Source organism: Acipenser ruthenus, chromosome 6, assembly GCF_902713425.1.
Source record: "Acipenser ruthenus chromosome 6, fAciRut3.2 maternal haplotype, whole genome shotgun sequence".
Lineage (NCBI taxonomy): Eukaryota > Metazoa > Chordata > Actinopteri > Acipenseriformes > Acipenseridae > Acipenser > Acipenser ruthenus.
Window position 1 is genome coordinate 53,965,771 of NC_081194.1, and position 25,342 is coordinate 53,991,112.

The 25,342-nt window shown below is 37.8% G+C and overlaps 2 protein-coding genes across 12 annotated transcripts in view; one reads left to right on the top strand and one right to left on the bottom strand.

Annotated features, from left to right (window-relative positions):
- Positions 1-13,082, bottom strand: part of LOC117411545 (zinc transporter 6-like) — a 49,326-nt gene extending 36,244 nt beyond the window's left edge. Inside the window, exons 1-5 of one of the 2 annotated variants that reach the window (XM_059025519.1) lie at positions 12,996-13,082; positions 12,152-12,363; positions 7,860-7,906; positions 7,054-7,140; positions 5,102-5,186 (exon numbers count right to left, since the gene is read on the bottom strand). In XM_059025519.1, coding sequence (XP_058881502.1) covers positions 5,102-5,186; positions 7,054-7,140; positions 7,860-7,906; positions 12,152-12,341 — 409 coding nt within the window. In that variant the 5' untranslated portion in view covers positions 12,342-12,363; positions 12,996-13,082. Of the gene's footprint in view, positions 1-5,101; positions 5,187-7,053; positions 7,141-7,859; positions 7,907-12,151; positions 12,364-12,659; positions 12,826-12,995 lie in introns of those variants that run through there. The other variant, XM_034019185.3, reaches the window with a different exon arrangement.
- A 6,542-nt stretch (positions 13,083-19,624) lies between these two features.
- The window catches only part of LOC117411298 (serine/threonine-protein kinase MARK1-like), a 96,901-nt gene continuing 91,183 nt past the window's right edge, over positions 19,625-25,342 (top strand). For 4 of the 10 annotated variants that reach the window (XM_059025526.1, XM_059025521.1, XM_059025522.1 and 1 more), the window contains exon 1: positions 19,626-20,132. In XM_059025526.1, coding sequence (XP_058881509.1) covers positions 20,082-20,132 — 51 coding nt within the window. In that variant the 5' untranslated portion in view covers positions 19,626-20,081. Of the gene's footprint in view, positions 20,133-25,342 lie in introns of all 10 variants that reach the window. The other 6 variants (XM_059025520.1, XM_059025523.1, XM_059025528.1 and 3 more) reach the window with 3 other exon arrangements.

Genomic DNA, 25,342 nt, shown 5'->3' on the forward strand with positions numbered 1-25,342 from the left:
TTGAAACTTCATGTTGTATTTGATTTTTATAATGTATTACATTTGTATTCAAACATAAACTAAACATAAACCAAAACTAACTAAAATTGTAATCCAGACCGTACCACCTTAAATAAGTCATGACAGTAAACAAGTCATGACATTTTCCCAGCATGTAAACTGGCCCAATGACCAGAGTTCCCTTAATTGAACAAGTTATTTGCTTAATTGATCAATAACTTCCATGTGTTCCCAGTCTTTAGAAATTAGTGATTTAGGGTGACCTACAAAACTTACTTGATAGGGGCCCTCCAGGACCGTGTTTGGGCAGCACTGTTCTAAGTCAATGCATAAGACATTTTACAATGCTATAACATATACTCACTGTATTTCGTACACTTCAATTGAAAAAGATGATCTTGATATAGTAAACTTAAGTTTTATTTTTTTTAATTTCATAACTCTGTACGGTCACTGATTCAGGTGTATGATTGTACAGGTATATGATCCTCTCTGTGCCAAAAGTGGAGAGGAAAATTGGTTTAACATCAGAATTAATTTGAACCAAGATGTATTTATATATCAGGGCAGCAGTGTGAAGTAGTGGTTAGGGCTCTGGACTCTTGACTGGAGGGTCGTGGGTTCAATCCCAGGTGGGGACACTGCTGCTGTACCCTTGAGCAAGGTACTTTACCTAGATTGCTTCAGTAAAAACCCAACTGTATAAATGGGTAATTGTATGTAAAAATAATGGGTAATTGTATGTAAAAATAATGTGATATCTTGTAACAATTGTTAGTCGCCCTGGATAAGGACGTCTGCTAAGAAATAAATAAATAAATAATAATAATAATAGAATTTATGTCCATCTCCGAAGCGAGGAGCCTCCAGTTTTTCATTTCTGGAGTTGACTGCTATTGGTCGAGTGCAGATGCATTGGACGAGTGGGGCGTCAAAAATTGCTCTGGGAGAAATCGGGACGCTCCGTTCGTAGACACAACGCAAAGCAAAGCCCTAGTGTGTGAGGGTACACAGAAATCCATTATATCAAAAAGTGACGCTAGGTAAAGCGACGCACTGCCAATTGTGCGCCGCACCCTGGGTGCTCCCGTCCACGGTGGGCAGTGGAATAGCCTGGACTCGAACCTGCGATGTCCAGGCTATAGGGTGCATCCTGCACTCCACGTGGAGTGCCTTTACCGGATGCACCACTCGGGAGCCCCAGTGGTTTTGATTTTTATGGTGCCTTCTTGGTAGAGGAGGCATAACACCAACATGAGAAGCCATGCACTGTAGTTGTGATGTTTCTGACTCACGCAATTACAAATTAAAATATTACGACTTATATGTAAAAACGTAAAAAAAAAAAATGGTACAACACAATTTTCAGTAAAAGAAAATATGATTGCCTTTTTTAAATTTTATTTTTTAACTGGTGATAGTAAGTTGCGGTGGGCTTCATAGGTACGCTTACCTTGTAACATGAAGAAAGTTGATGGTGGTCAAGTTTAAACCATATTAGTTTCAATATTACTTCATTGGACATGGAATGACCATAAAAAAAAATCAATTCAGCCATTTTGGAGATATATTTTAATAGGATGTGAAGTTTATCAAATTACCTTAGAGTATATGTTTGAAGATGTAAGAATGTTGTTGCTACAGTATTTGTGTGTACTGTGAAAGGTTGATGTCATTTTTGTATTTTTATTTTTTATAGCCTGCATATGGCCCAATAAAGTTACCTTTGTTTTTGTGTGCCATGAACACCACATCTATCTGGATCGAAGCGTACAATCCTTGATCAGCAGCCAAGAAAGCTTTATTTAAGTGAATGTCATTTCAGTTCTGTGCCCAGGATCACAGTCGAAGTTGTGGCTGTCTACATAGACAGATTATAGTGTCTTTTGTGTTTACTTCAGAGTTGAACTGATCCTCTGTTGATAATCTGAAGGAGTTCATTATAACAGGAAACCTGACATGCATAGCTCTATTACAGTGTAGAAGACACACTGCACAGTAGGTATAGAGAGGAAATAAATGAAACGTGGTTATTGTTATTATTATTCATATGTTTACAGTGTTCCCTTGATATTTCACCATTTGATAATTCACCAATGTGGTTAATTAACTGTTAGGCCATGTTGACTGTAAATTGTAAAAGTCCTATATTTTCCTGTAGAAGGGGCCTTACTAGTTAATTGTTTTTAATATGTCATGGTTTTATAATGTGTAACTCAGATAGAGAAATAAAGTGGAGCACTGTACTTTTATTATTAGAGATCGAGGACTCTTTTACATCACAGAGAGCAGGTTAGAATTAACAGCAACGTATTCATGCAGCAACACATGATTGCTTTCAACATTCTATATGATCAAAGGACCTAAAATCTGTCATTTCATCCAGTGGAAGTAGCCTGATTCAATTCCTACTATTGTGGATCTGCTGGCTCCCTTGTGGGAATTATTTGGGAGAAGAAGACAGTATCTATTAGGGCTTGCAAGAAGGGGTGGGGTAAATCATCCTTTCCAGTCTAGGTCTTTTTTATGACCTCCATCCAGGCCCTGAAGTAGTAAATTATTTCATTACCTCTATTTAATCAACCTATACTAAACAGGCATACAACATGAAAGTGGAAGTGAACTGTACAACTACTATTAATTATACCACATTCTATTCTGTATTCCAAAGTAATTTCAATTAAGTTCAGGACTCCTAACAGTCTATTAAAGCACAGGTCTGATTAAAAAGCCTTACTGGATGCTCAGGTTTGTGGATGGGAACCACTCCCTATTTTGTATAACCTACGAGAGCAATGACTGAAATGTGTATCGATTCTGGTAGAAGTGTTGACATAAAAAAAAAAAAATGATGGGATCAAAGTACATACATTTCCAACAGATTGTAACTTAATATAATCTGTCAATGCAATATTTGATCTGAATGTGCTGACAGTATCGAACACAAGTTCCTGTAGAGCTGCGCCCCCCTTCAGAGATTTTTTTATTTTGCTGTGCCCCCCCAATACAGTACAATATTTAGAAAAATCTGACGTTCCTAAAATAACATATTATAATGTTGCATGTAAAATGAAAGCAGGCTCCACACAAGCAGTAGCTTTGTGCTCGAATTCAGAAGTTTATTAGCACAGGTCAAATAAACAGTTAAGGACCACTCCAAAGAAAAGCAAAATAATAAAACCCTATCTGTGCTAAATTCTAGTCTCTCTCTCACTGAGACAGCCTCTGCACTCACACCACTGCGCTCAGGCATTCACTCCTAAATCTCTTCGCATTAAACCGCACCCTCCATCCACCTTCACCAATCCCGGGCACGGCATTCGGACTCCAATCTCCCGCCAGCTTTCTAGGGGTACAAATGCATGTCCAGGATTGGTGAACCCAGACAGACTAGCAACCAACACACCCCACACCCCCCCTGCTAGCTAGTGGCGTGGCAGAGCAAAACTTTATGTAGTACAGAAACATGAAAGACAAACAAATGGGACAGTCAATAAGTCTTGCAACGATGGAAATCGCCGGGTCATTACAATATTGTAGCGTTGAGTGTGCTGTAGGTTATACCAGGATACAGTGCAGCTGGGGCATCGGCAAAGGTGCAACATTTAAAAAAGCGACTAATCTTTAATAAAGTTATAATATATATTTTTAAGATGGATACACTTTATTACAATCACTATTCGTAATTGTATTAACAGCAATACAGTCACTTATTCTCATTCTTCATTCTACATTTAAATGAGAAAGTAAGGACATGGAGGATTTAAAAGCCCATTTAATTGTTTCACAGCCAAACCTCGTAAAATAAACTGATTGTACTATTATTATTACAGTATTATTACAGTATACCTTTTTGTTTATATCACGTTCTGGTTTTACTAGTAGTAACGCCCTTAGTGCTTTTAATCTATGATCATTGAAATTTCAATTTGGTTATGTTTGTGAAATAAAAGGTATACTGTATTAACACTACAATAATAATAATATTAATAAAATCTGTTTAATTTACGGTGTTTTGCTGTGAAACAACTAAATAAGCTTTTAAATCCCTGAAGTCCTTACTTTCACATTTAAAAAGCAGAAGAAAGAAAATGAGGGTGCACCAGTTTAATAAATTACTATAGCCTTTATTAATGTTAATGAAATTACAAATGGTAATTGTAATGTTTGTCCAGCTTAATTTTTTTTATTATAACTTAATTATTTTGGTAATGTGTGACAAATAAAAAGAAACCAAAAACTGTTTGTTTACAATACAAAAATTGCTTGGGTCTAAACTAAACAAGATACCGATCTTAACCCCACATATCACTGAAGCAGCAATCCATCCAATGATTTTCAGATATACTTTTCTATACCATGGACTTCGCTAAAAGCATTTGGGATTCTGAGAAACATAATTATTGAAATAACCAACCAAGTTACTGGACAAACAGCAAAATGATGAGGTCAAACTATAAAACAGCTAATTTCTTGGTACAGAGGACAGGGCTACTAGAGGGACCTAGGCTTAATTTCAGCAATCCTTAGGGCAAATTACATGTAGAATAATATCTTCATTACTAAGAGGACAGGAAAATAAAGATATAATGTACATTTGAAATCCAATTACTCTGCAGCTAGAGCACCAATAGGTACCAACGTTATTATTGACCCATTGGTTGGGGAATGGACACAGAACCAACAGGTCTGGCAAATATTCTTGCCAGTACTTTACACAGAGAGGAGATACGGGTATGGTATTTTTTCCTACTTGGTCTAAGCAAGTAAAAACCAACACAAAATTGACTTTATAAGTAATATTTTAAATGTTTTAACTTATTTAACAACAAGCAAAAAGACACCTCTACTATAATTGATTGTATAGTTTCAGTGTCTATATAGAAAGAAGTCATCCAAAGATTAAATAGCGGCATATTCAAGACCAGAGGAGTGGTTATTTTTCCTGGACCTTATTATAGCTCTGCAGTGTTGAAAGAGTTAACGTAAATGATTTGTGAGCATAGCTGCACAAACTTGAGGACAGAACATGGAGTTCACTTCACACGTGCTGAGGACACAACACAAATTCCTCTCAAATAATTTTTCATTTCTCACTTACCCATGCTGTTGGTAGAGCTGCACCACATCAAAAGCAAGCCAGTGCACATCAAGTTGAAGAAACCAAATAGCAAAATTTTCCATGACTGTTAAAAAAAATAAAATCAAAGAATACAAAATGTAATGTATAAGGAAATAGAAGAATAACATTGCATCTTGTTAAACATGTACATTACAACAAACAACTTAATACATAATAGGAAGTGAATACAAATAAACACATTACATTTGTGAAAGCATGTCTGGGCCTAGTACACACAGGTTTTTAAATTGCTGTGAAATATACATTTCAGCGGTAAGCAGTGTTATGGCAGTAGTTGTGACATGCAGTTTGATGTTGGCCTTTAAACCTTGCAAGTGTCAATGTCTTCACAAATGCCCAGTGTATAGTGTAGAGCCAGCTGACCAAGTATTAGGCTGATTGACTACACATGGAAATCAAAATATACCAGCTTGCAAGGCAAGCATCAAGGTGTGCTTTTCCTGACCACGCCTCGGCAAAGAGTCGACTTTTTGGGATGGCGTCATAGCTTTGCACATGCACAGTGGATTATTTGGGTGCAGTAAAGATGCTAATGCCAATTAAGCAGCAGCTTCATTTTTTGCTTCAGTTCTGTACTAGCCATTATTACTAAACAAGGATCATTCGCTGTGCTAAGCAACACTATAAAAAGAGGCAGTTCAGCAATTCCAAACTGTTGACTTGTTAGTGTCAACTTAGCATCAGTGTCTTTCTGGCCTTGAATCAGTTGTACTGTCTATTACCAGCAATTAGGAAAATAATAAGCAGCTGACTGTCTGAGGAATTATATTCAAATTCACATCATTTCAATCACTTGACAATCACAACAGTTCCATGTTTTAAAATAAAGTCATGACTGATACTTCATTGCATTCTAAACTGCCCTTTGACATCCTTGTGGCTTAAGAGCTGTTCCAGTTACCAGAAAATAAAGAAGTCAGGAGGCAAGGGTCAAGACCCTTCCAGAAGTCACATTCAATGATTTAGATTTTATATGAAAAGCTAAATGTTGGAAACCAAAAACAGAACAAACGCTTAATGTATAAAATACCAATTTTCATTCTTTTTTGGAGAGGTACAGTCTACGGTCATAATGATCGCACCGACAATACCACAGCAGCAGATAGAACACATCCAGATTATTTCAAAGCAAGGATTGGATACCTTGAGACCTAGAGGTTGCAGTGCTGCCTATTGAGACAACCAATAGCCAGCAAATACACTGAAAACAAGGGGAAAGTTCCAAATTTTGTCTCAGTGTTTAAATTGTTACAAAAAGCATCACTCAGTGCCAAGTGGCCACATAATGTTAAACGTGATACAAATAGTTATAGCCATAGCCTATAGCCCAAGGTTAACTGGCCCTCTAGCTACTTTTAAGTGATTAATCAAGGATATTTTCTGCTACTAAGACTACTAAAGACATTGAGTACACTTTGTGGAAAACATTCTTATTTATAACTCTTTCACACTGCAGACCTAAAAAGAGGATAAGAGGTTTAGGAAAGAATACTCTTATTTAGTTATTATGTGTGGTTACTTGACAATTTTGACATTACTGAAGATCACATGATTGTTTAAAATACAGATGGTATTTTTAGCCACGAGAAAGATATTCACTTTCTGATAATTTCTCCTCATGCATTGTAGCTATGCTATAGCATTTTGACACTTGTTATAATCTAATGTGCAATGTAATCTTGTTATCATTTGTGTTGGTTTGCAAAAACCCACTTATTAATTTAATTTCTTAATTATTTCAAATCTTATTGTGAGGGTTCTACATCATTGACTGTACTGGAATCATTGTTTTCATGTTCACCACAACATACTTCAGTTACACTCTAGGACAAGTAGAAACACTTTCTTTTTGATACAACACGACACTGTTTTAGAATGTCAATAAATTCCTCTCTTTTAAATGTACTTACCCCTCTGTCACCTGTTACTAAGAGGAATTCTTGTACAAACTTGCCATAGAAAGATCTTTGCGACTTCCGGAATGGATGAATAGTTCCCTTAGAAAATAAAACAATGTATCAACTACAGTACTTACTAAAATCAAAAACAAATTAAGCATTATTTAAAATAATGTTTAAGTTAAACAGATCACTGTTCTCTTGAAATACGTAAAAAAAAATAATAATTAGGAGGTACTTTATACTGTAGTCATCTAATGAAAGCAAGTACAGAAAAGCTGTTGCTTCAAGTTGTGTTGACATCTTACACAATGCTGCCACCTAGTGATACAACAGGGTAAATTTACATCAAACATTTTTTTTTTTCTGTATCTTTCTTGCTTCCCTCTACAAAAATAATCCTGCCAGTCTTGTATGACATATCACTACAAAGCTATAATTTCTATAAATGTAAAAAAAAAAAATTAAAATAAAAAACACACTATCAAAACCCTTTTTCAATACGACACTGAGCAACCATAATTTTGTAATCAAATACTATGCAAGCAATATGTTATTTAAATCGTTCAGTCACCTGTCCAAACACGATTCCTCTACCATGCTGGTCTGGAAATGAATGCCCTCATATCACATAGAAGAGAAACATTGAGGCCGGGACTAAATGTGTTCCAGTCTGTACTCGTATCCTTTTATTCACACATGTTTTTGCAAAAATAGTCCTTGGAAACAGCGACCCCCATCCCCAAAATAATAATGCTTGATATTAAAAGCGCCCTAACTGTTTGGGAATACAGAAACTTTAGCACACAAAGACTTACCAAAACATAGGTATCTGTCTCTGTTTTTTTCCTGTGAAGAGGTACATCTGCAAAAAAAGTTAAGACATTACATATAGTGTTAGCTTGACTCCCACCTTTTTTGTATTAACCAAGGTAATCATAATTGACTTCAGTTGATACTGTTTATTAAATTACCATATAGGCTATATTGCATAGTTGGCAGCAATTTCCATTTTCCTTTAAATAAGAAGAACACTAATTGTCAGTTCTTCAGAGAAATTAGCATTTGAAATAGTTCTACCTTTTCCTTTTCCTGGCACACTATTTACTTCCACCACTGCTTGTCTAACATTTACTAAGGCGTGGTCATTAGCCTGTTCTCTGTCAAACTGCATGTTCCTTACACCCCATTGGTCTAACAGAGCCTGATCCCCTTCCACATTTACAGTGACCTGCGTATCCCCAGTTTCATCAATTATCTCCTGTTCCGTGCATTGTGTCCTGACCCCTTTTCCTATACGTTTATCGGGTTCCCAACCAAAGTTTTCTGGCACACAGGAGTTCCTGCCCTTAATGTGGGTTAAAGTCTTGCCCGGTAAAGGGGAATATTTGCCCCAAGCTCTCTTCTGGGTTAATTTGACCCATTTCTACTTTTTCAACTGGGGCTGCCAATTCCCCCTGTATTTTTTTAATTTAGTAATCGCCAATTGATTTGTACCCCATTTTTCTCTCAATTTGAACTAGCCAATTGTATTATTTTAAGCTCAGCTCACCGCTACCACCCCTGCACTGACTCTGGAGCGGCGAAGGCGAACACACGCTGTCCTCCGAAACGTGTGCCGTCAGCCAACCTCTTTTTTTTCACTGCAGGCCCGCCATGCAGCCACCTCACAGCTACAGTGTCGGAGGACAAAGCAGCTCTGGGCAGCTTACAGGCAAGCCCGCAGGCGCCCAGCCAGTCTACAGGGGTCGCTGGCGGGCGGTGAGCCGAGGACACCCTGGCCGATCTAGGCCCTCCCCACCTGGGCTACGCTCGGCCAATTGTGTGCCGCCCCTTGGGAGCTCTCGTCCACGGTTGGCAGTGGAATAGCCTGGACTTGAACGGGCGACCTCCAGGCTTTACCGGTTGCGCCACTCGGGAGCCCCCTCCTGTATTTTTATAAGGTTGTTAAACCCTGGATAATCTCCAAAAGAGCACTATTTAATTTTTTTTTTTTTTTAGCCATCTATGATTACAATATCTATAGCAGTGACCAAACATGATTTTTTTTGGAAAAGGGTTTTATTTATTTATTTATTTATTTTTACATATTCTCATCTCTACCGCGTATAGTATGCCTGATCCTGTTGCAACCTACATAATATGGAAGGACATTTTGTGGCCTTTCATTTGACATGTTACATGCACGCAGAAACTATCCAGTAGTTAAAACATACATAAATGAAAACAGTGAAAAACTGGCAGAAATAGGGCTGTGAAAATATTTCCCAACATAAAACCAATGTCACCTTACAGTAATTGATTTTGAGTTTCTGCGTTTTAAAATAAACTATCAAACAGAACTAAATTTCAATGTACCATTTGTAATTCAGTAATATGAGAGAATTGGTCAGGGGTCTGAATACTTTTGCAAGGCACTGTATGTATATATCTATATCTATATCTATAATTTAAACAGCAAGCATTCAACAATGCTGTAGCATTATTAACTGTGTATTAGCCTCTTGCGTACTTTTCACTTGCAAAAAAAGGAATTTGGCAACAATTTAACATATAATGGACATAAGATCCAAAGTATCGCGATAGTATCCAATATCATGATACTGTGCATGGTACCGTATCGAGGCAGATGTACAGATTTTCAAGAATCTTTGCTTAAGACACAGACAAGGTAATGCTGTTGCTGTCAAGTGTTATTGGAATGCAGAAAAAGATAAAAACACACAGAGGAAAGCAACAAACAGAGCTTAGAATACCGTCTCATTGTCAAGCAAACGGTCTACTGTTAGTATATAGCAAAGAAAAAAGTGTGTCTGTTCATATGTATATCTATACACAGACAGAGATTATTTAAACTACGATAACAAAGTTTAAACGTTCATAAAAATGTACCAAAATGCACAGCCCTGAAGTTTATTAGCCTTTGTGTTAAAAACTGATCGTTTAGTATCTGATGGATGGGAAGCAAAATTTTGGGAATGTGTGTTTCAGGAGCGCATGAACAGAAAAGCTCTTTTTAACATGACATCCAGAAATGTGCCTAGCACTCTGGAAAAGGTGGATTGGGCTATCTCTCCAGACATTCCAACTGTGGTCTGAAATGAACCAGAGGCTAAGTAGTGCAGAGAACCCAGCACTTTCACATGTGCAGGGATAGCGGTCCATAGATTGACGTTGGGGTCTAGCTCATCCCTCAATTTACCTATGAAGACAAGGATGACCTGCGGAGTAAGATGATAACACTTTAGCACCGCATCCTCCAGCATCCCAAACAAAGTGACCCTGGGATTGAATATGCAGGGTCTTCGTCGTCTTGCCCTTCTCCTCTGAATGTGTCCCCGTCACTCCTCAACAACAGTGTCGCCGCATCAGGAAGCGCACCACAGCAGCCATCCCGAGGCCAACGACAGGTCTCTGCAGGTGTGTGCTTTTATACAGCTCTTAGTTACTGGCTTCTACACTGGTTTGCACCTTGTAAGAAGAAAGTTTTTGGAGGGTCAGCAATTCCTTACAACACATTGTAATGTTTGCGCCCACTTAGTATCCAGATCCTGCCCAATTCCGGCAGCGTTATGGGGGTCACTTTGCGCGTATCCATACATCACCCCCTATATCACATATTTGACCCTTCTCTGGTGCCGTATTTTTTACTAGTCTTAATGGCTAATTTCAATTACCCCACTGTAAATTTCTCATTGGTTGGAAGGGACTAATCAACTATATTCAAGAAAAGCTCTATCCAGATTCTCATCACTATTTACATTCCCAAACGCTGTACCCAATAAATGAGCTATATTTATTGGTATCTCCTACTATATTTCATACTATGTATAGTCTGACCTTTACAAGTACCATTCATTTTTCAAACATAGCAATTGATTTCCTCCATTACCTAAAAGCATTATTCACAAATCAATACATCACAATCCATATTCCACCACGGCACAGTTTTTTTCCTGTTGACCACACCTAGCATCGGAACAGTTTTATAAGCTGCACCCACTAATGCACTAACCACCTTATCATCAAGCAGTGCTTTAGAATTGTTTCTAAAACCCTCCCAATTTCATTTCTTTCCCACAGCTAACTTTATTAAGTTGGATATGTCTATTGAAGTTAGTAAAAATTGAAAAATGATCACTTCCACTTCTCATAATATATAATAAACCAGTCACAAAATAATGCCAAATTACTGGACAATATTCAGGAAACTTTATTTCTATGAATATCAATCCGCGTTTCAGTCCAATTATTTAAAAGACACTAAAATAAAATGATTTATTATTCCCATACATTCTCCATTCTTATACATACACACACAAAATACTGTATCATCAATCTCCCCTCCGCTAATTTTTTAATTGGTTTCACATCTCCCATCATACTTTTAATCCATCCTGCTAATTTAAGTGGGCTAATATTTCCTAGAATTTCCCCTTCCTCTGCCACTTTAAAAATAACAACAAAATCCTCCTTATTGAGTCTCATCTAGTTCCAGTTTCATACCCATATTTCTATGCTTAACATTTTACCAATCTTGCTCCTTCATCATCACTCTCATCCACGTTTCAAACATCAAAGTACCCTTACAACAGTGTAGCCACAATACATGGTTTTTATTTTCCAGTAGTACCCTGATTTGTATTAGTTTCAAAATCAATCCACTAGATTTAACCACAGAGTTCCTTCCTCTTCCTCCCCCTGCCTAGTTCAGCCACCGCTCTCAGAACAAGAATTCATGTTTATTACCAGTATCAAATAAGACACAGTGTTGTATGTCAAGGACTAACTCCAATCAGACATACAGCACAGGAAGTGACTAGGTACCAGGAAATTAAATTCGCATTTTGAGAGCACTGGTTATCATCACTCAGTCAATTGTTGTAACGCTATTGGACGTAGCTGGTACTAGTATTAAGTTATAATATCCCTACACTATTTTGAAATGGTGACAGACATATTTCTGAATAACTCACTTTTTTGGCATAAAGATACGGTATACGTACATAACTTAACATAACATAATTTCTACATTTCAGCAGCGAAGGGAATATTTATTGGCAAACTTACAACACCGTTTTAAGCTATAAGGGGTCTGTTGATCTCTTACCACTGCCAGGCTCTTTGATGTTGATGACATCCAACGCCACCATGTCCGGTTTATCAAGCGGAATGTTTTTTCTCTCTGTCACCCCAGAAGGAACCACGTCAGGTTTGGGTCCGAACTTTCTGGGGTAGTAATCCCCGACATTAGGGTAAGGTAGCCCCGCTAGCGACGTGGAGGAGCTCTCCGACGCCATCTTCTACTTCTCCAACACAATACTACGCCGGCAACAGGAAGAGGAAATGGACAATCAGCACCAAACCAGCATAAAATTACCAAAAAAAAAACAAAAAACGCGAAGTAAGAAATACCAATTCGTAGTATAGATATGTATAATTCGTGTATTTAACGCGGGATTTAATGAATCCATAACGGCAATGTGTGCGTTATTACTGATAAATACATTCAGCACTCTGGCAATTTTCCAATCAAACTTTGTTGTTCACATTGCTCTCCAAATGAACTGAACCATACTGAGTAAAAAAAAAGCACGCCTTAGTTATCTCTTATTTACCAACTGCTGTTGACATCTAGCTCAGGAGACCTTTTTCGGGTACCTCACATAGTATGACTTACTACCATGCTGGAATTATAAAATATGCAATGTTTAAACAAACAAACAACAAATGTGGCAAATCGACTTCCCATCCATGCAAAAATGAAATTAGAAAATTAAAAACTACTGTGTACTGACTTTGACCACAAGAGGGAGCCTAAACTGTTTAAATTAACTTTAGTTCTAGTTTTTCAGAGCGGTGCAAGAACTACACAAAAATAAATAAATAAATAAATAAATAAATAATATACAAACATGTATTTGAATTATTAAATAAATTTTAAAAATGAATACCTGTGATTCGACATACTCCTTCTAAAACCCAAGTCAGACAGGCGCGGCACCGCTAGTCTGCACATGGACACACAGGAACAGTCAGTATGCACTACGCGGTACAGCAGTTGTCAATACCACACCGTAGGCTTTGTACTCGAGTACAATTTACATTATGGTCAAAAGTTTTTCATCACAGTAGAATATTAGGATGTATATATCGATGTTTTATTTAACATCATGCAAGCTAAGAAACTACAAAATGTCACCTCAGAAGTCTACAATAGTAGTACAGTATTTCATGTTAGATTTCAAAATGTCAAATCTTTCAATTTTTGGAAGACTACAAAGCGATATGTAATTTCAATATGTCAACGTAACATTGTTACGCAAAACTTTTGGCACCTCCAACTCCGCCAACAGAAGGTGCTGATGTCTCAGGTACATTTATCTCAGTTTCAGATACTGGTACAGTAAAAACAGGTGTAGGAGGCAGATTTTCCAATCTGAGCAGTTTATTCTTTAACATTTCAAATAATGTTATTTTTAATGCCATCTATATCCCGTGGAGCAGTTGAAACAGCATACCTGGCTGAAGTTAGTTACTTGCTGGGAGAGCTCCATAACTACCTTACTAAATCCTCAACACAGTGTACTTTTCATTTGTTACCCAGCTTTAGACTTTGTTTTTTATATTCATTTCCCCAGGACATTTTCCCACTGGTCTGGGCACAGATGCACAGAATGATAACTCCCCCAGGTATCTTCTGAGTTCATGACTGGAGCGGAGGAAGCCATGGAGGGAAAGATCAGTGACACTGAAGGGCTGTTTTGCTAACTAGAGTTGCAGTAGAGGGCAGCAGTGTGGAGTAGTGGTTAGGGCTCTGGACTCTTGACCAGAGGGTCATGGGTTCAATCTCAGCTGGGGAACACTGCTGCTGTACCCTTGAGCAAGGTACTTTGCCTAGATTGCTCCAGTAAAAACCCAGATGTATAAATGGGTAACTGTATGTAAAAATAATGTGTAAAAAATAATGTAATTGTGTGTAAAAATAATGTGATATCTTGTAACAATTGTAAGTCGCCCTGGATAAGGGCGTCTGCTAAGAAATAAATAATAATAGTATATACAGTATGACTGGTGTAAGAGAAATGGACCCTTGGCACCAAAACTCCTAGTAGTACCATGTCTTCCCATAAGTTCTCTGTTTTTTTGATTGTTTTTGTTTTTTAATTTAGACGTCGCCAGTGGTTTTTACCCCGGTTTTCTGCCCAATTTGGAATGCCCAATTATTATTTTTATCCCGGTTCACCGCTGCAACCGCCGGGCGACTCAGGAAACGGAGGCTGAAACATGCATCCTCTGAAACGTCTTCCTGCCAATTCGTCATTTTTCACACTGCTGATCCACAGCGAAGTCACCAGACCTATAGTGCCGGAGGACAACACAGATCTGAACGGCTCCACTGCAGACCCGCAGGCGCCCTATCAGCCACAGGGGTGGCTGGTACGCGGTGAACCGTGGATTGCCATGCCGACCTAAACCCTCCCTACCCGGGCGGCGCTCAGCCAATTGTGCGCTGCCCCCTAGGAACCCCCAGTCACAATGGCATAGCGGGATTCGAACCTGCAATCTCCAGGCTATAGGGCATCCTGCACTCCACGTGGAGCGCCATTACTGGATGCGCCACGCAGGAGCCCCAAGTTCTCCTTTTGATATACAGTGTAAAATCCCGAACCCAATAGAACAAAAACAGCATTATGGCTTGTACCAAGGCTTTCCAGCATATTTCTGTGTGTTTTGTTTAAAATGGTCCATTGGGTTGTTTGTAGCCCAGAGGGTTGAGTACAAACTTTTAAAACACTCAATAGCCAGACACGTGTGTATCTTTCCAATCTGGCACTATGTTATGTGGCCAGCCATATAAAGATGTGATCTCCAAAAGGGGCCAAGTTGTAATGTAACAGTAGACATGTTAAACAGGACAAAACTAGCCAGACCACAGTGCTTCAGACTGCTGACTAGCCACATTTATTGTATATGTTACGGTAAAAGGCAGAATCTGGTCAATCTTAAGTTTTACTGGTAGATATCAACATTTACCAAATAAGGTGGTAAATGTCCAAAATTATGAAGAAATACATTGCTTTTCAGATATTTACCGGTTAATCTCATGATTTACCAAAGCTTATTGGTAAAGGCAGGCTGATCTCTTCACCTCCAGACAAAAAGATGAACACTCCATTCTATGAAAGGCAAAATAAAACAAGGTAATAATGCACAGAACCTAACGAAAACCTCTTCCCTCTTCCCTCTTCCCTCTTCCCTCTTCCCTCTTCCCTCTTCCCTCTTCCCTCTTCCCTCTTCCCTCTTCCCTCTTCCCTCTTCCCTCTTCCCTCTTCCCTCTTCCCTCTTCCCTCTTCCCTCTTCCCTCCAACAAACAAAGGCGCTGGTTCTCCTTTTATAGCATGAGGCTGGGCTTAATTGATCCTCAATTAATCAATTAAGCACCAGCCACATTTTGCACCAGGATTTGGAAGAGGAGATTTTAACCCTATCCCTGCCAAACAAATTAAAAATATAACATTTTTATTCACATACAAAAAACACAATTTTCATGTGCAGGGCCTCTGTCCTGTCACACTGCATATAAATTGTCAATTAACAACATAATCATTAATGTCAAAAAATATATTTATTTCTGCATACGCATTTTCCATTTACAAAATTGTCATTAATGAGCTTACAGTAATGCACAATTGAGCAATTTAAACTAATTCAACATGGTACTGAACAATATTGTGATCAACTTATGTTGAACAACCAACATTCTGGTAAATTTGTGTATAAAACAATTCACAATGGTGCTGAAGGATATTGTACTCCAAATATGTAGTTGTTAGATGAAAAATAGCATTGTGTTAAAGGATTAAAACAGCAGAATGGAATTGAAAATGTTTCCCACAACCCAATAAAATAAAAATGATGAGAAGCAGCCCATATTAAACTCTTGTCAGACATTTCATAATCAAATAAATTGTTAGACACATACAGCTTTTGACTAGGGTTATTATTTTAAAAGCTTTATTGGGAGTCACGAAAGTTACTGCGGCCAAGTTAGAATAAAGGATTGAGGAAAACGTCTGTTGGTATTGCCACAGCTATCCCCATTGTTTCAGCACTCAAACATCAAATACAAAACAATATTATATCATCTGTTTAAAGCAGGGGTGCTCAATCCTGGTCCTGAAGAGCCGGTGTCCTACTCAGACTAATCGGACTAGCACTTATTAAATCAATTGCATTTTTAAAACCATCAACTGTAAAAGACCTTGAAAAATATTAAATATGTCAAATTCAGCAAATAATTAGATCAATTATGTTAATTGAGAGCTTAAGTTGGAATGAAAACCAGAAGACCCTGCAGCCCTCGAGGACTGGAGTCTGATACCCCTGCTTTAAACAGAGTCCCAGAGAGGTATTAATGCTTGTTTGATCTTAGGGTCATTCCATGACAAATCACCCCAAAGAAGTTGGATTTTAAACCCTACCATCTCCGATTTACATCAAACCTGGTTCTTGGGGGTCTTTCAGGCAAACAAACTCAAACTTAAATTTTTAGACTGATCAGGTAAAGGGATCAAAAGTTTAGAGAGGTCAAAATGTGGTTGATGGGTACCCCCTTAACGTTAACCAACCTTTTACTCAAAAATTATTTGTGCTACAGACTTGTGGGAGGTGTCATTTTATTGGAAATCGTATGGCAAATTTAAAAAAAGAATTAAAAAAAGACATTACACCTTAACAAAGTTTTTGACTTTTGATCTTGGGGTAAAACCCCAAAAATAAAAATCTAAAACAAATTACCAAGAAAAGGTCAAGGTCTCTGCTTCATCTGTTCAAAATTTCAGGAAGGTAATATTTTTGGTTTGCTTTGAAAAAATCAAAACATAACGTGCCCTCCCACCATTTCTAAAAAAACCTGAATAATCTTCAGGTAACAAACATTTAATTTGAATCACTTGACATGAGTACATGAATAACACATCATCAGTGGGGAAAAAAAGTCAACTCCTTCTGCTGCAGGTGAAAAATTACTTTTTTGCAACAAAGGTCACATCAGTCAATGACCCCATTTCTCTCTCCACAGTTTCTCAGTCTTGGAACTTTAGCCTCTTGAGGAAGATGAAGTGAGACTAGGGCATATAACACTGCAAAGAATGTTGCCATGGGGTACCCAGCATTTGTCATCCCTCTCTGGCCAACGATACTGCTTTGATTTCCCACCAGGGTGCATGAATTGTATATAAAAGTCCCCAAAATCCTCAGAGACATTTTCAATCATACCCATCCAATACTTATCTGCATAGATGACAGAAACAAAACTTCCTTTCTGATATAAAATGGCATCTTCTTCCTCAGCTTTGGATTCATCAGAGCCATCCCAGGCTCTACATTCTCACTTATCATAAGAGTGACAAAAAATTAATAAGCCTAACCAGAGTTTGCAGGCCATCAATTAGTTATCACCTGGAAGTCCTAACAAGCTATACATGTTGAGAAGGTCAAAGGTCAAAAACTTTGTTAAGGTGTAACTTCCTTTTGTTTTCTTTCAAATTCCATGGGATTTCCAATAAAATGACACCTACAAATCTATAGCACAAACAGACTTTTTTTTTTTTAGTTAAACATTGGTTAACGTAAATGTGAGCTTGTTTGCCTGAAACACCCCCACGAACCACGTTTAGTGTAAATCGGAGATGGCAGGGTGTAACCTGTTGAGTGATTTGATTTGAATGATAAACTAATGTGTTATTTAGGCAGTAATCCCTTCTAGCATGCCCAGCATCTGTTGGGAGAGCAATTACCATAAAAGCACAATCCACACCACTGGCATCCTTCCCAATCATTCCAAACAAATGGGAACATTTTGTAAACAGGCACGCAAGAGACAAGGACAGCTGAAGCAGCTTTTCTGAATTGCAGAAACATGTCATTCCAGACCATGCATAATAAGATATTTCATTCTATTAAAGTACTGTTTAAGTTATATTAAAACTCGCTGCAGTGCCTCGGGATGCTTGTCATGAAAAGAGCTATGTAAAGTACATATATTAAACTATATTATATTTTGTAAAGTGTACAGCTGTTTTTAATTGTCACCCAAATATGTATTTAGTGTGATCCAAATACATTAAAGTGTCCATTACAGTACAGATTACACTGTAGGCTGGCACTCATCTGATTTATACCACAGAATATAAAAAATACCATGATTTAAAAATCTGTGCTCTGATGGGGTTTTTTTTTTAATGGATACAAATAACAGGTGTTAATGCCATCACAGCTCGTAGCTTGCAGATCCAATTTTCATCCAAAAAAATTCCAGCCAACCAGTTTCTTGAAAAAGATCACGTGCCCTCCATTACAGACTTCATTTAACCATGCAGTTTGATACAATTTGTGTTTGCCATTTCCAAGATATAGCCTTCATTTGCCCAACCAGTTAGAAAGAGTGCATAAAGCAGGCATCCTTATCTAGATTCTTATATCTTAGGGATACCCAAGTGATTTTTGAAATGTGAGAGGGAGTGGGGACACTGCTTAATTAGCAAGAAGAGCCAGCACCAGACTCCATATACACAGAGATTATGACACATTCAGTGACTTGTCCCTTAGCAAGTTGTGTCATAATTTGACAAGCAGATACATGTACAATTCTAAAGTGTGAAATATGTATTCACACCCGCCTCTACAATGTGCCTTGAGACTAATAATAAAACAAACAACATTTGTCACTTTCCCCACAGATCATTAGTGTACCAGTACATGCATTTCATTCCTATGTATTTTTATACTATGACTTTCTACACCTATTGTGTTCATATTGCCAGATTCCAAATATATCCTACCTAGCTGTATTATTAGAGGACATACTTAAGAGGTCAGCCTCATTTTCTTAAAGAGTTAAGTGTATTTACCAGTAGGTGGTGCCTTTTATTAAGAATACAACTGTGGAGTTTTCTTTGTGTTTAATTGTTGTATATTAAAGACTTTCTTAAATGTATTTAATTACAACAAAACAGCAAAATATTTATTTACAGTATATTTATTTCTATATTAATGTTGCAGAGCTGTATGTAAACACTACAAATAGTACATTGCATTACAATACATATGCCATCATTTTACAGAAGTATTTGCAGGACCTACCATGCATGCAATTCCTACTTTGCGTCAGAAGATGGAGCTCTCCTAGCAAGTTTAAGTTGAGGTATATATATAATCAATGTTTATTGGCATATATTAAAACTGGGATCGATGACTACTACTATATTATTATTATTATTATTATTATTTTCTTAGCAGACGCCCTTATCCAGGGCGACTTACAATTGTTACAAGATATCACATTATTTTTTACACTTTTATTTATTTATTTTTACTATAACTCAAATCAAATTACTTACAGTATGAAACCGTTTTGTCACACACACACACACACACACACACACACACACACACACACAAAGTATTTTATCTACCCCAAAAGAAAAAAGAACTTGCAGTCACTAGTTCCTGAAAAGTAATCTGAAATCTGATCACGCAGACTATAGCCACCACTGCAGTCGTTAACCATCTTCAAGCGTTTTCTTCAAAACCGAGCGGAGGTACCCTGGCCGTAGCAGTCCCTCAAGTTAAACTGGAAGTTGTTATCTTTCCTGAGGAGGGCAGGAGGCTGCTTCTACTGTGGATCTGAAACTCCCTCTCTCTCTCTTGCTTGTTCTCTCTGTGTGTCAGGGTGGATCAATGCGAGAGTCTCCGTTTCATACAAACTCCCATTCTGTCTCTCTCTCTCTCTCTCGTCTCGGCAGTGGTTGCGTGCAGTATACCTGGGGGCACATTTAAACCTCCTTTACCCCCTCATCTGTCTCACAGCGGGCCCTAAGCACAATATGTGGTAGTGGAAGAGACCGGGGTTCGACTGGTCGGGCTCGAAATGTCGCTGGAGGTATAGAAGGTAGAACAATTCACCCCCCTTTCTCATAACCCCCCTCTTTTCGTTCCCAAGCTTGTTGCTTTGCGAAGCGGCCTAAAAACACAAAATGTCGACCAGAACGCCATTGCCCACTGTGAATGAGCGCGATACTGAAAATGTAAGTATTGCAATTTTTTTGCTTAATTTTACCACTGCAATTATTTGACTTGAACTATTATTTTGTTAAGCGCTGTGTGCATGTTAAAATGACCGATGTCGACGTTGTATTTACGCAGTGACGATAGTTGCAGAATTATACTGTGGGAGGTGAATCCAAGGAGGAGAATATTGCTGTAGATTTGTTTCACTTATACAGTTTGTAATTGATTGGAATAAACTGATTATCCAAAACTACTCGTGTGCATTAACAACTTGTTGTTGTTGTTGTTGTTATTATTATTATTATTATTATTATTATTATTATTATTATTATTATTATTATTAATAATACGTATCTGGTGTTGCACAGGGGCCACATTTGGGTGTTACCACTCTTCCAATTCTGTTAATTCTATTAATTCTGTACGACTGTACACAACGTTTGTTAATTGTGTGTACTGGGACCATGATTGAACTGGTAGTTGAATTGTGTTTCACCAGTGCTAAAAGATTCGATTTTGCACGCTGTTTCTTCAGTGGAGCACATTGTTTTTGTGTCCTAGTTGCATTAGTGGCACGAAAATACAATGAAGAGGTAACGACGTAGACATGCACACTGGAAGCTATCGAAATCGGCGCAATACCATATTAATTATTAATGTAGGACCACATCAATAAAATATGCTAAGCCTAAAACGAATGGGAAAAACAACTTATTGAATGTGGCCTCTACTTGTAACCCACACATTGGGAATGCAAATTTATACAAAATTATACATATCTAGTAGATTAAAAACGTCATTTTTTTATCACCTTTTTAATTCAGTAAAATTGCAATTGGATAGTCAGGCTTGCTTTATTTTAGATTATGTACTACAGTATATTATAAAGCATGGCTCCGAAATGAACAACTGTAGCGCGTCAAATCTCAAGCTTCTCCCGTTAAGTAGACCAATGACATTCATAAGGTATTAGGAGGAATGTAAAACCAACTGAATAAATACATTCTGATACATTGTTGATTGTGTGTGAGAGAGAGTACACAGTCAGAACCAGTGACACAACGTTTGGTGCAAACTTGATATGTAGACGCAGGATGACTGCAATATATATGCATTGTAACGCGTTAAACATCAATCTCGCTCTCTCTAGAATTAACCTGTATTGCAACTTCTGAAATGTATACAATATCAGCGGCGTAACTGTTTTCAAAAGTGGGGGTTAGGTGCATTTCTGTAGGTGATGCATGAGTAAAGATTATTCTATCTAAAATAATGAAAAAGTGAGGGGGACATGTCCCCAGTGTCAGGGGTCAGGTAGCTGTATGAATTTAATTGCAGTTTCCTCATTATATGTGAGTCAGTAAAACCTTGTAGCACGCAGATAGACAGTTATTCTTGGACTCTTGTGATCCCTGCTGGAATGAAGCTGCAGGGACCGGATCCTTTCAGATAGACTTCTTCCTGAGTTGTCTCCCTGCAGTGTTTCACACACTGTGGGCCGGAATTAATTGTATAAATGCATCAGGCTTTAGAATTTGTTGTCACCATTTTTTTTTTTTTTTTTTTTACTTCGGGGCTTCTAGTCTAATTTCAACTCCCATATGAAACGGTGTGATATCCAGCATTTTTATATCTTTGACATTGTAATTAAAATTCCTCTCTGTCGCGTGATATGCTTTATACCTTTTTTTTTAAATTTGAAATCTTGATCTAATTACTCAAAGAGGGCATGCCACCCTACATCCTTTTAATATTCTATTCAGGTCTGAACAGCATTTTGTACAGTCATTCTTTATGATAAGAAACCAATGGGACCATATACAGCACCACCTGCTTTATGGTTTCTAGGTGCTACTATTATTCATCCTATCATTCTGGTATGGAGAATAGTAAACCGTACATTTCACGGAGATATAATACATTATACCTAGAACTACCGGAGCTGTCATTTTAACCATCATAGTAAAAACAGTGGGTTTGGCTTAGTGTGCGTGATCGAGTTGCTGAACTTGAAAGCTTCACGTTTATTTTGAATAGATACAACAGGATACTTTTTCAGACAAGTGATTTATTTATCAACAACTGCAGAAATACTTATTGTCTAGTGAAAACGAATAGACAAACACAATGTAGGACTGCACAGCAAGTCTTGCAGTACTTTCAGGAGTTATTGGAAGACGAATCTGGACACGAAAATGCGCCAGACCAACAGACAGTGATGAAACTTACTGTGATCACAATGAGGTTACTGATAGTGACAGTGAAAGTGATAACTAAATGGCAGAAATTTTGGGACAGAGACAAACGCAGCTACAGCTGTATACTCAAGTTAGATCTTTGTTACCACCTGGCAGGCAGCAATTACTTACCTTAGATAGAGGCCGATCGACAGGCCGTGTATCAACTTGTGGACGCAGAAGGGCTGCACTCTAACAGTCTACAAGGGCAAACCAAGCAAACATGTAATTTTGCTGAGCACACTTCATCCTTCCATTACCATTGGGAATGATGCAAAGAAGATCCCAGAGACTGTACAGTTTTATAATTCCACGAAGTTTGGAGTTGATATAGTAGACCAGACACATGACAGCTGTGCCGTGTGCAGTCAGGCAGTGTGTGGCAAGCACTGCACATGTCTGTGTTGATTCCACAAACTAGACTCCATAAGGTACTTTTTTTTTTTACATTCCACGTTTTGAACAGTTGTAAGTTCCATCCTTTGAAGAGCTGTAAGTTCCATCCTTTGAGCTTTTGAACACTTTTTAAAGTAGTCCTGTTGTGCATGATTATATTACAAAACAAAAATAAAGTTACGGAATAATAGTGTAGCAAACCAGCTATTGCAAGACTGGAGACGGAAATTACTGTTGAATAGCCAACAGATTCAAACACCTGTACAAAATAAAACACTCAAACAAATGTGGGCACTGTAATTCTCTACTGCTCCATGGAGTGCCATAAGTTCCAGCTGCATCTCAAAAGTCGTCTCTAAGCTGCTAAAACTTCCCCATTTTATAGCCCAGCATTTGCATACATGTGTAACATTTTACACAACACCACTCCACCCCCACGCGTGGTGTCCATCACGTGTACCAAGCAGGCTTCAAAAACGGTGTCACAAACATAATCCTGGAGGAAAACAAACAATAATGTCAAATGAAAAGTTTTTTGCAACCCTGTGTTCATCGTGTTACTGTATTTAAAAAAAAAAAAAAGCATCAGGATGCATGGAAATGATTGTTTGGTAGTCCTATCTGTACTTCTAATTTTGTTTAACACAGAACAGTTTCGTAGCGTGCGACGCTGCTGTAGTTTTATACGCATTTTAATATAGCGGTTAAAAAGACCGCTCCGGTAGTTCTAGGTATATATGTACATCTGGTAGTTCTAGTGTTTAGACAGGTGTCCCGGAAGTTTGTGTCTTCAATTGGGGTTGTGATGTCATCAGATTGTACTGACCAGTAGTCCCTGAGGCAGAGCATGACCGTGCACTACCAATTTACTGTTCACACCTTGTATGCAGATGCTATTTGTGGCAAAGGAAAGTGCCTTATTTGATGTACAGGATGTTTTTATCTCTGCACTTGTGTCTTGTGATGTTGGGCACAGGTGGGCTAACTCAAATGGACATCTCTGGTAGTTGTAAGGCCTAATGCGCAGAGGTAAGACAGAGACAAGTACTATATCAGGGGTGGCCAAACTTCCTGACCCTACTAGCCGCATACCAACATTTTCATATGGCCGAGAGCCGCAAGACACATACTATAAAACATGAAATGTTTGTGAGCAGGACATTTTAAATACAGTAGTCCCCGGCTAAGCGAACACCCCTCTGTAAGCAAGCAAAGTGTTCTTGTAGATAAAGTGTTCTCTAAGACGGAGTTAGCCACCAGACACAATATGGATCAATAAATAAATGTGTATTATTTGTCATGATGCACGTGCATCAACATATGAAATGAACTGGATAAGTAAAAGAAAATAAATAGGCAAGTGTATGTTAAACTATAATAATAAAGTAGCAGACAAACTAAGATTTAATAAAGTCAACTGTCAAACTAAATTAACACAGCACCCCTACACATGTTAAAAGATTCAGCAGTGATATACAAGACATGCACATTATTTAACAGAATGGTGAAGCAAATCACCAGAACGGGAAACACCAAATTGCACCACGACTTGTGTCTGATTCAGGTTTTCTTTCAAGAGCTTGAATAATTTCCAGCTTTTTTTAGAAAGAAACTGCGTCGCATTTCACCGTTTTGTTTACAAGCCATTTTGTAGTGGTGAGGTGCACTCGTGGAAATCAGAATACAAAACAAGGCAATGATATGACGGCAGTTCTGGAAAGATTTAATGAACCAATCCATGTGCCTCAAGACACACTCGTGATGACAAGTCACATTTGAAAAGACTGAATAAACCATTTTTATTTAAGCTTGATGATGATGAGTTCTCAAGTTACAAAGTACTGTATCCGTTGTGAACGAATTGTTGTCGGTGCCAAGAAGGTGTTCTTTTAAGCGAAGTTCCTGTTCCTTTAGCCGGCGTATTTACAATGGGAAAAATCTATTTCACCACAATGGTGTTCCCTTAAGCGAAGTGTTCTCTTAGGAGGTGTTCCTATACGCAGAGACTACTGTACTAGCATTGTGTTAAACATTTTTTTTAAAACTCTCGAACATTATAATGGAATATTGCGCTTACACTGTGCCATACAGTATCTCTTGATGGCAGCAAAATATACAAGAACGAGGGAGAACATTGCAGAGCCTTACACTGGTGTTTAACAATTATTTCTGTTTATATTGTATGTATTATGCACTTTAAATAAAATATATTCAATTATTATGATTACGAGAACTGCCCTGATTTCACCAAAAACACCACATAAAGACACGTTTTTGTAAGGATTATTTTTACACGCCCTTACCTTGAAGATCTGAATGCTCGGTTTAAAAAAAAAAAAAAAAAGTGTAATTTGTATGACTGCTGCATGTATTAAATACTTTTGAGAGCTTTGTGGATGACAAATGCACTGATTTATTTTGAAAGGGATTACAGTACCTGCTCAAGATGAGACGTAAGATATGTAAATATAATAATTTTAGACCTGCAATATAACAATTAAATCTGCATTCTAGTCTAGCGCCAACACTCCAATTTTATAAAAAAAATCATTTATCTGAATAAGGACGTTTGACACGAGTGATGTTCCATGCCA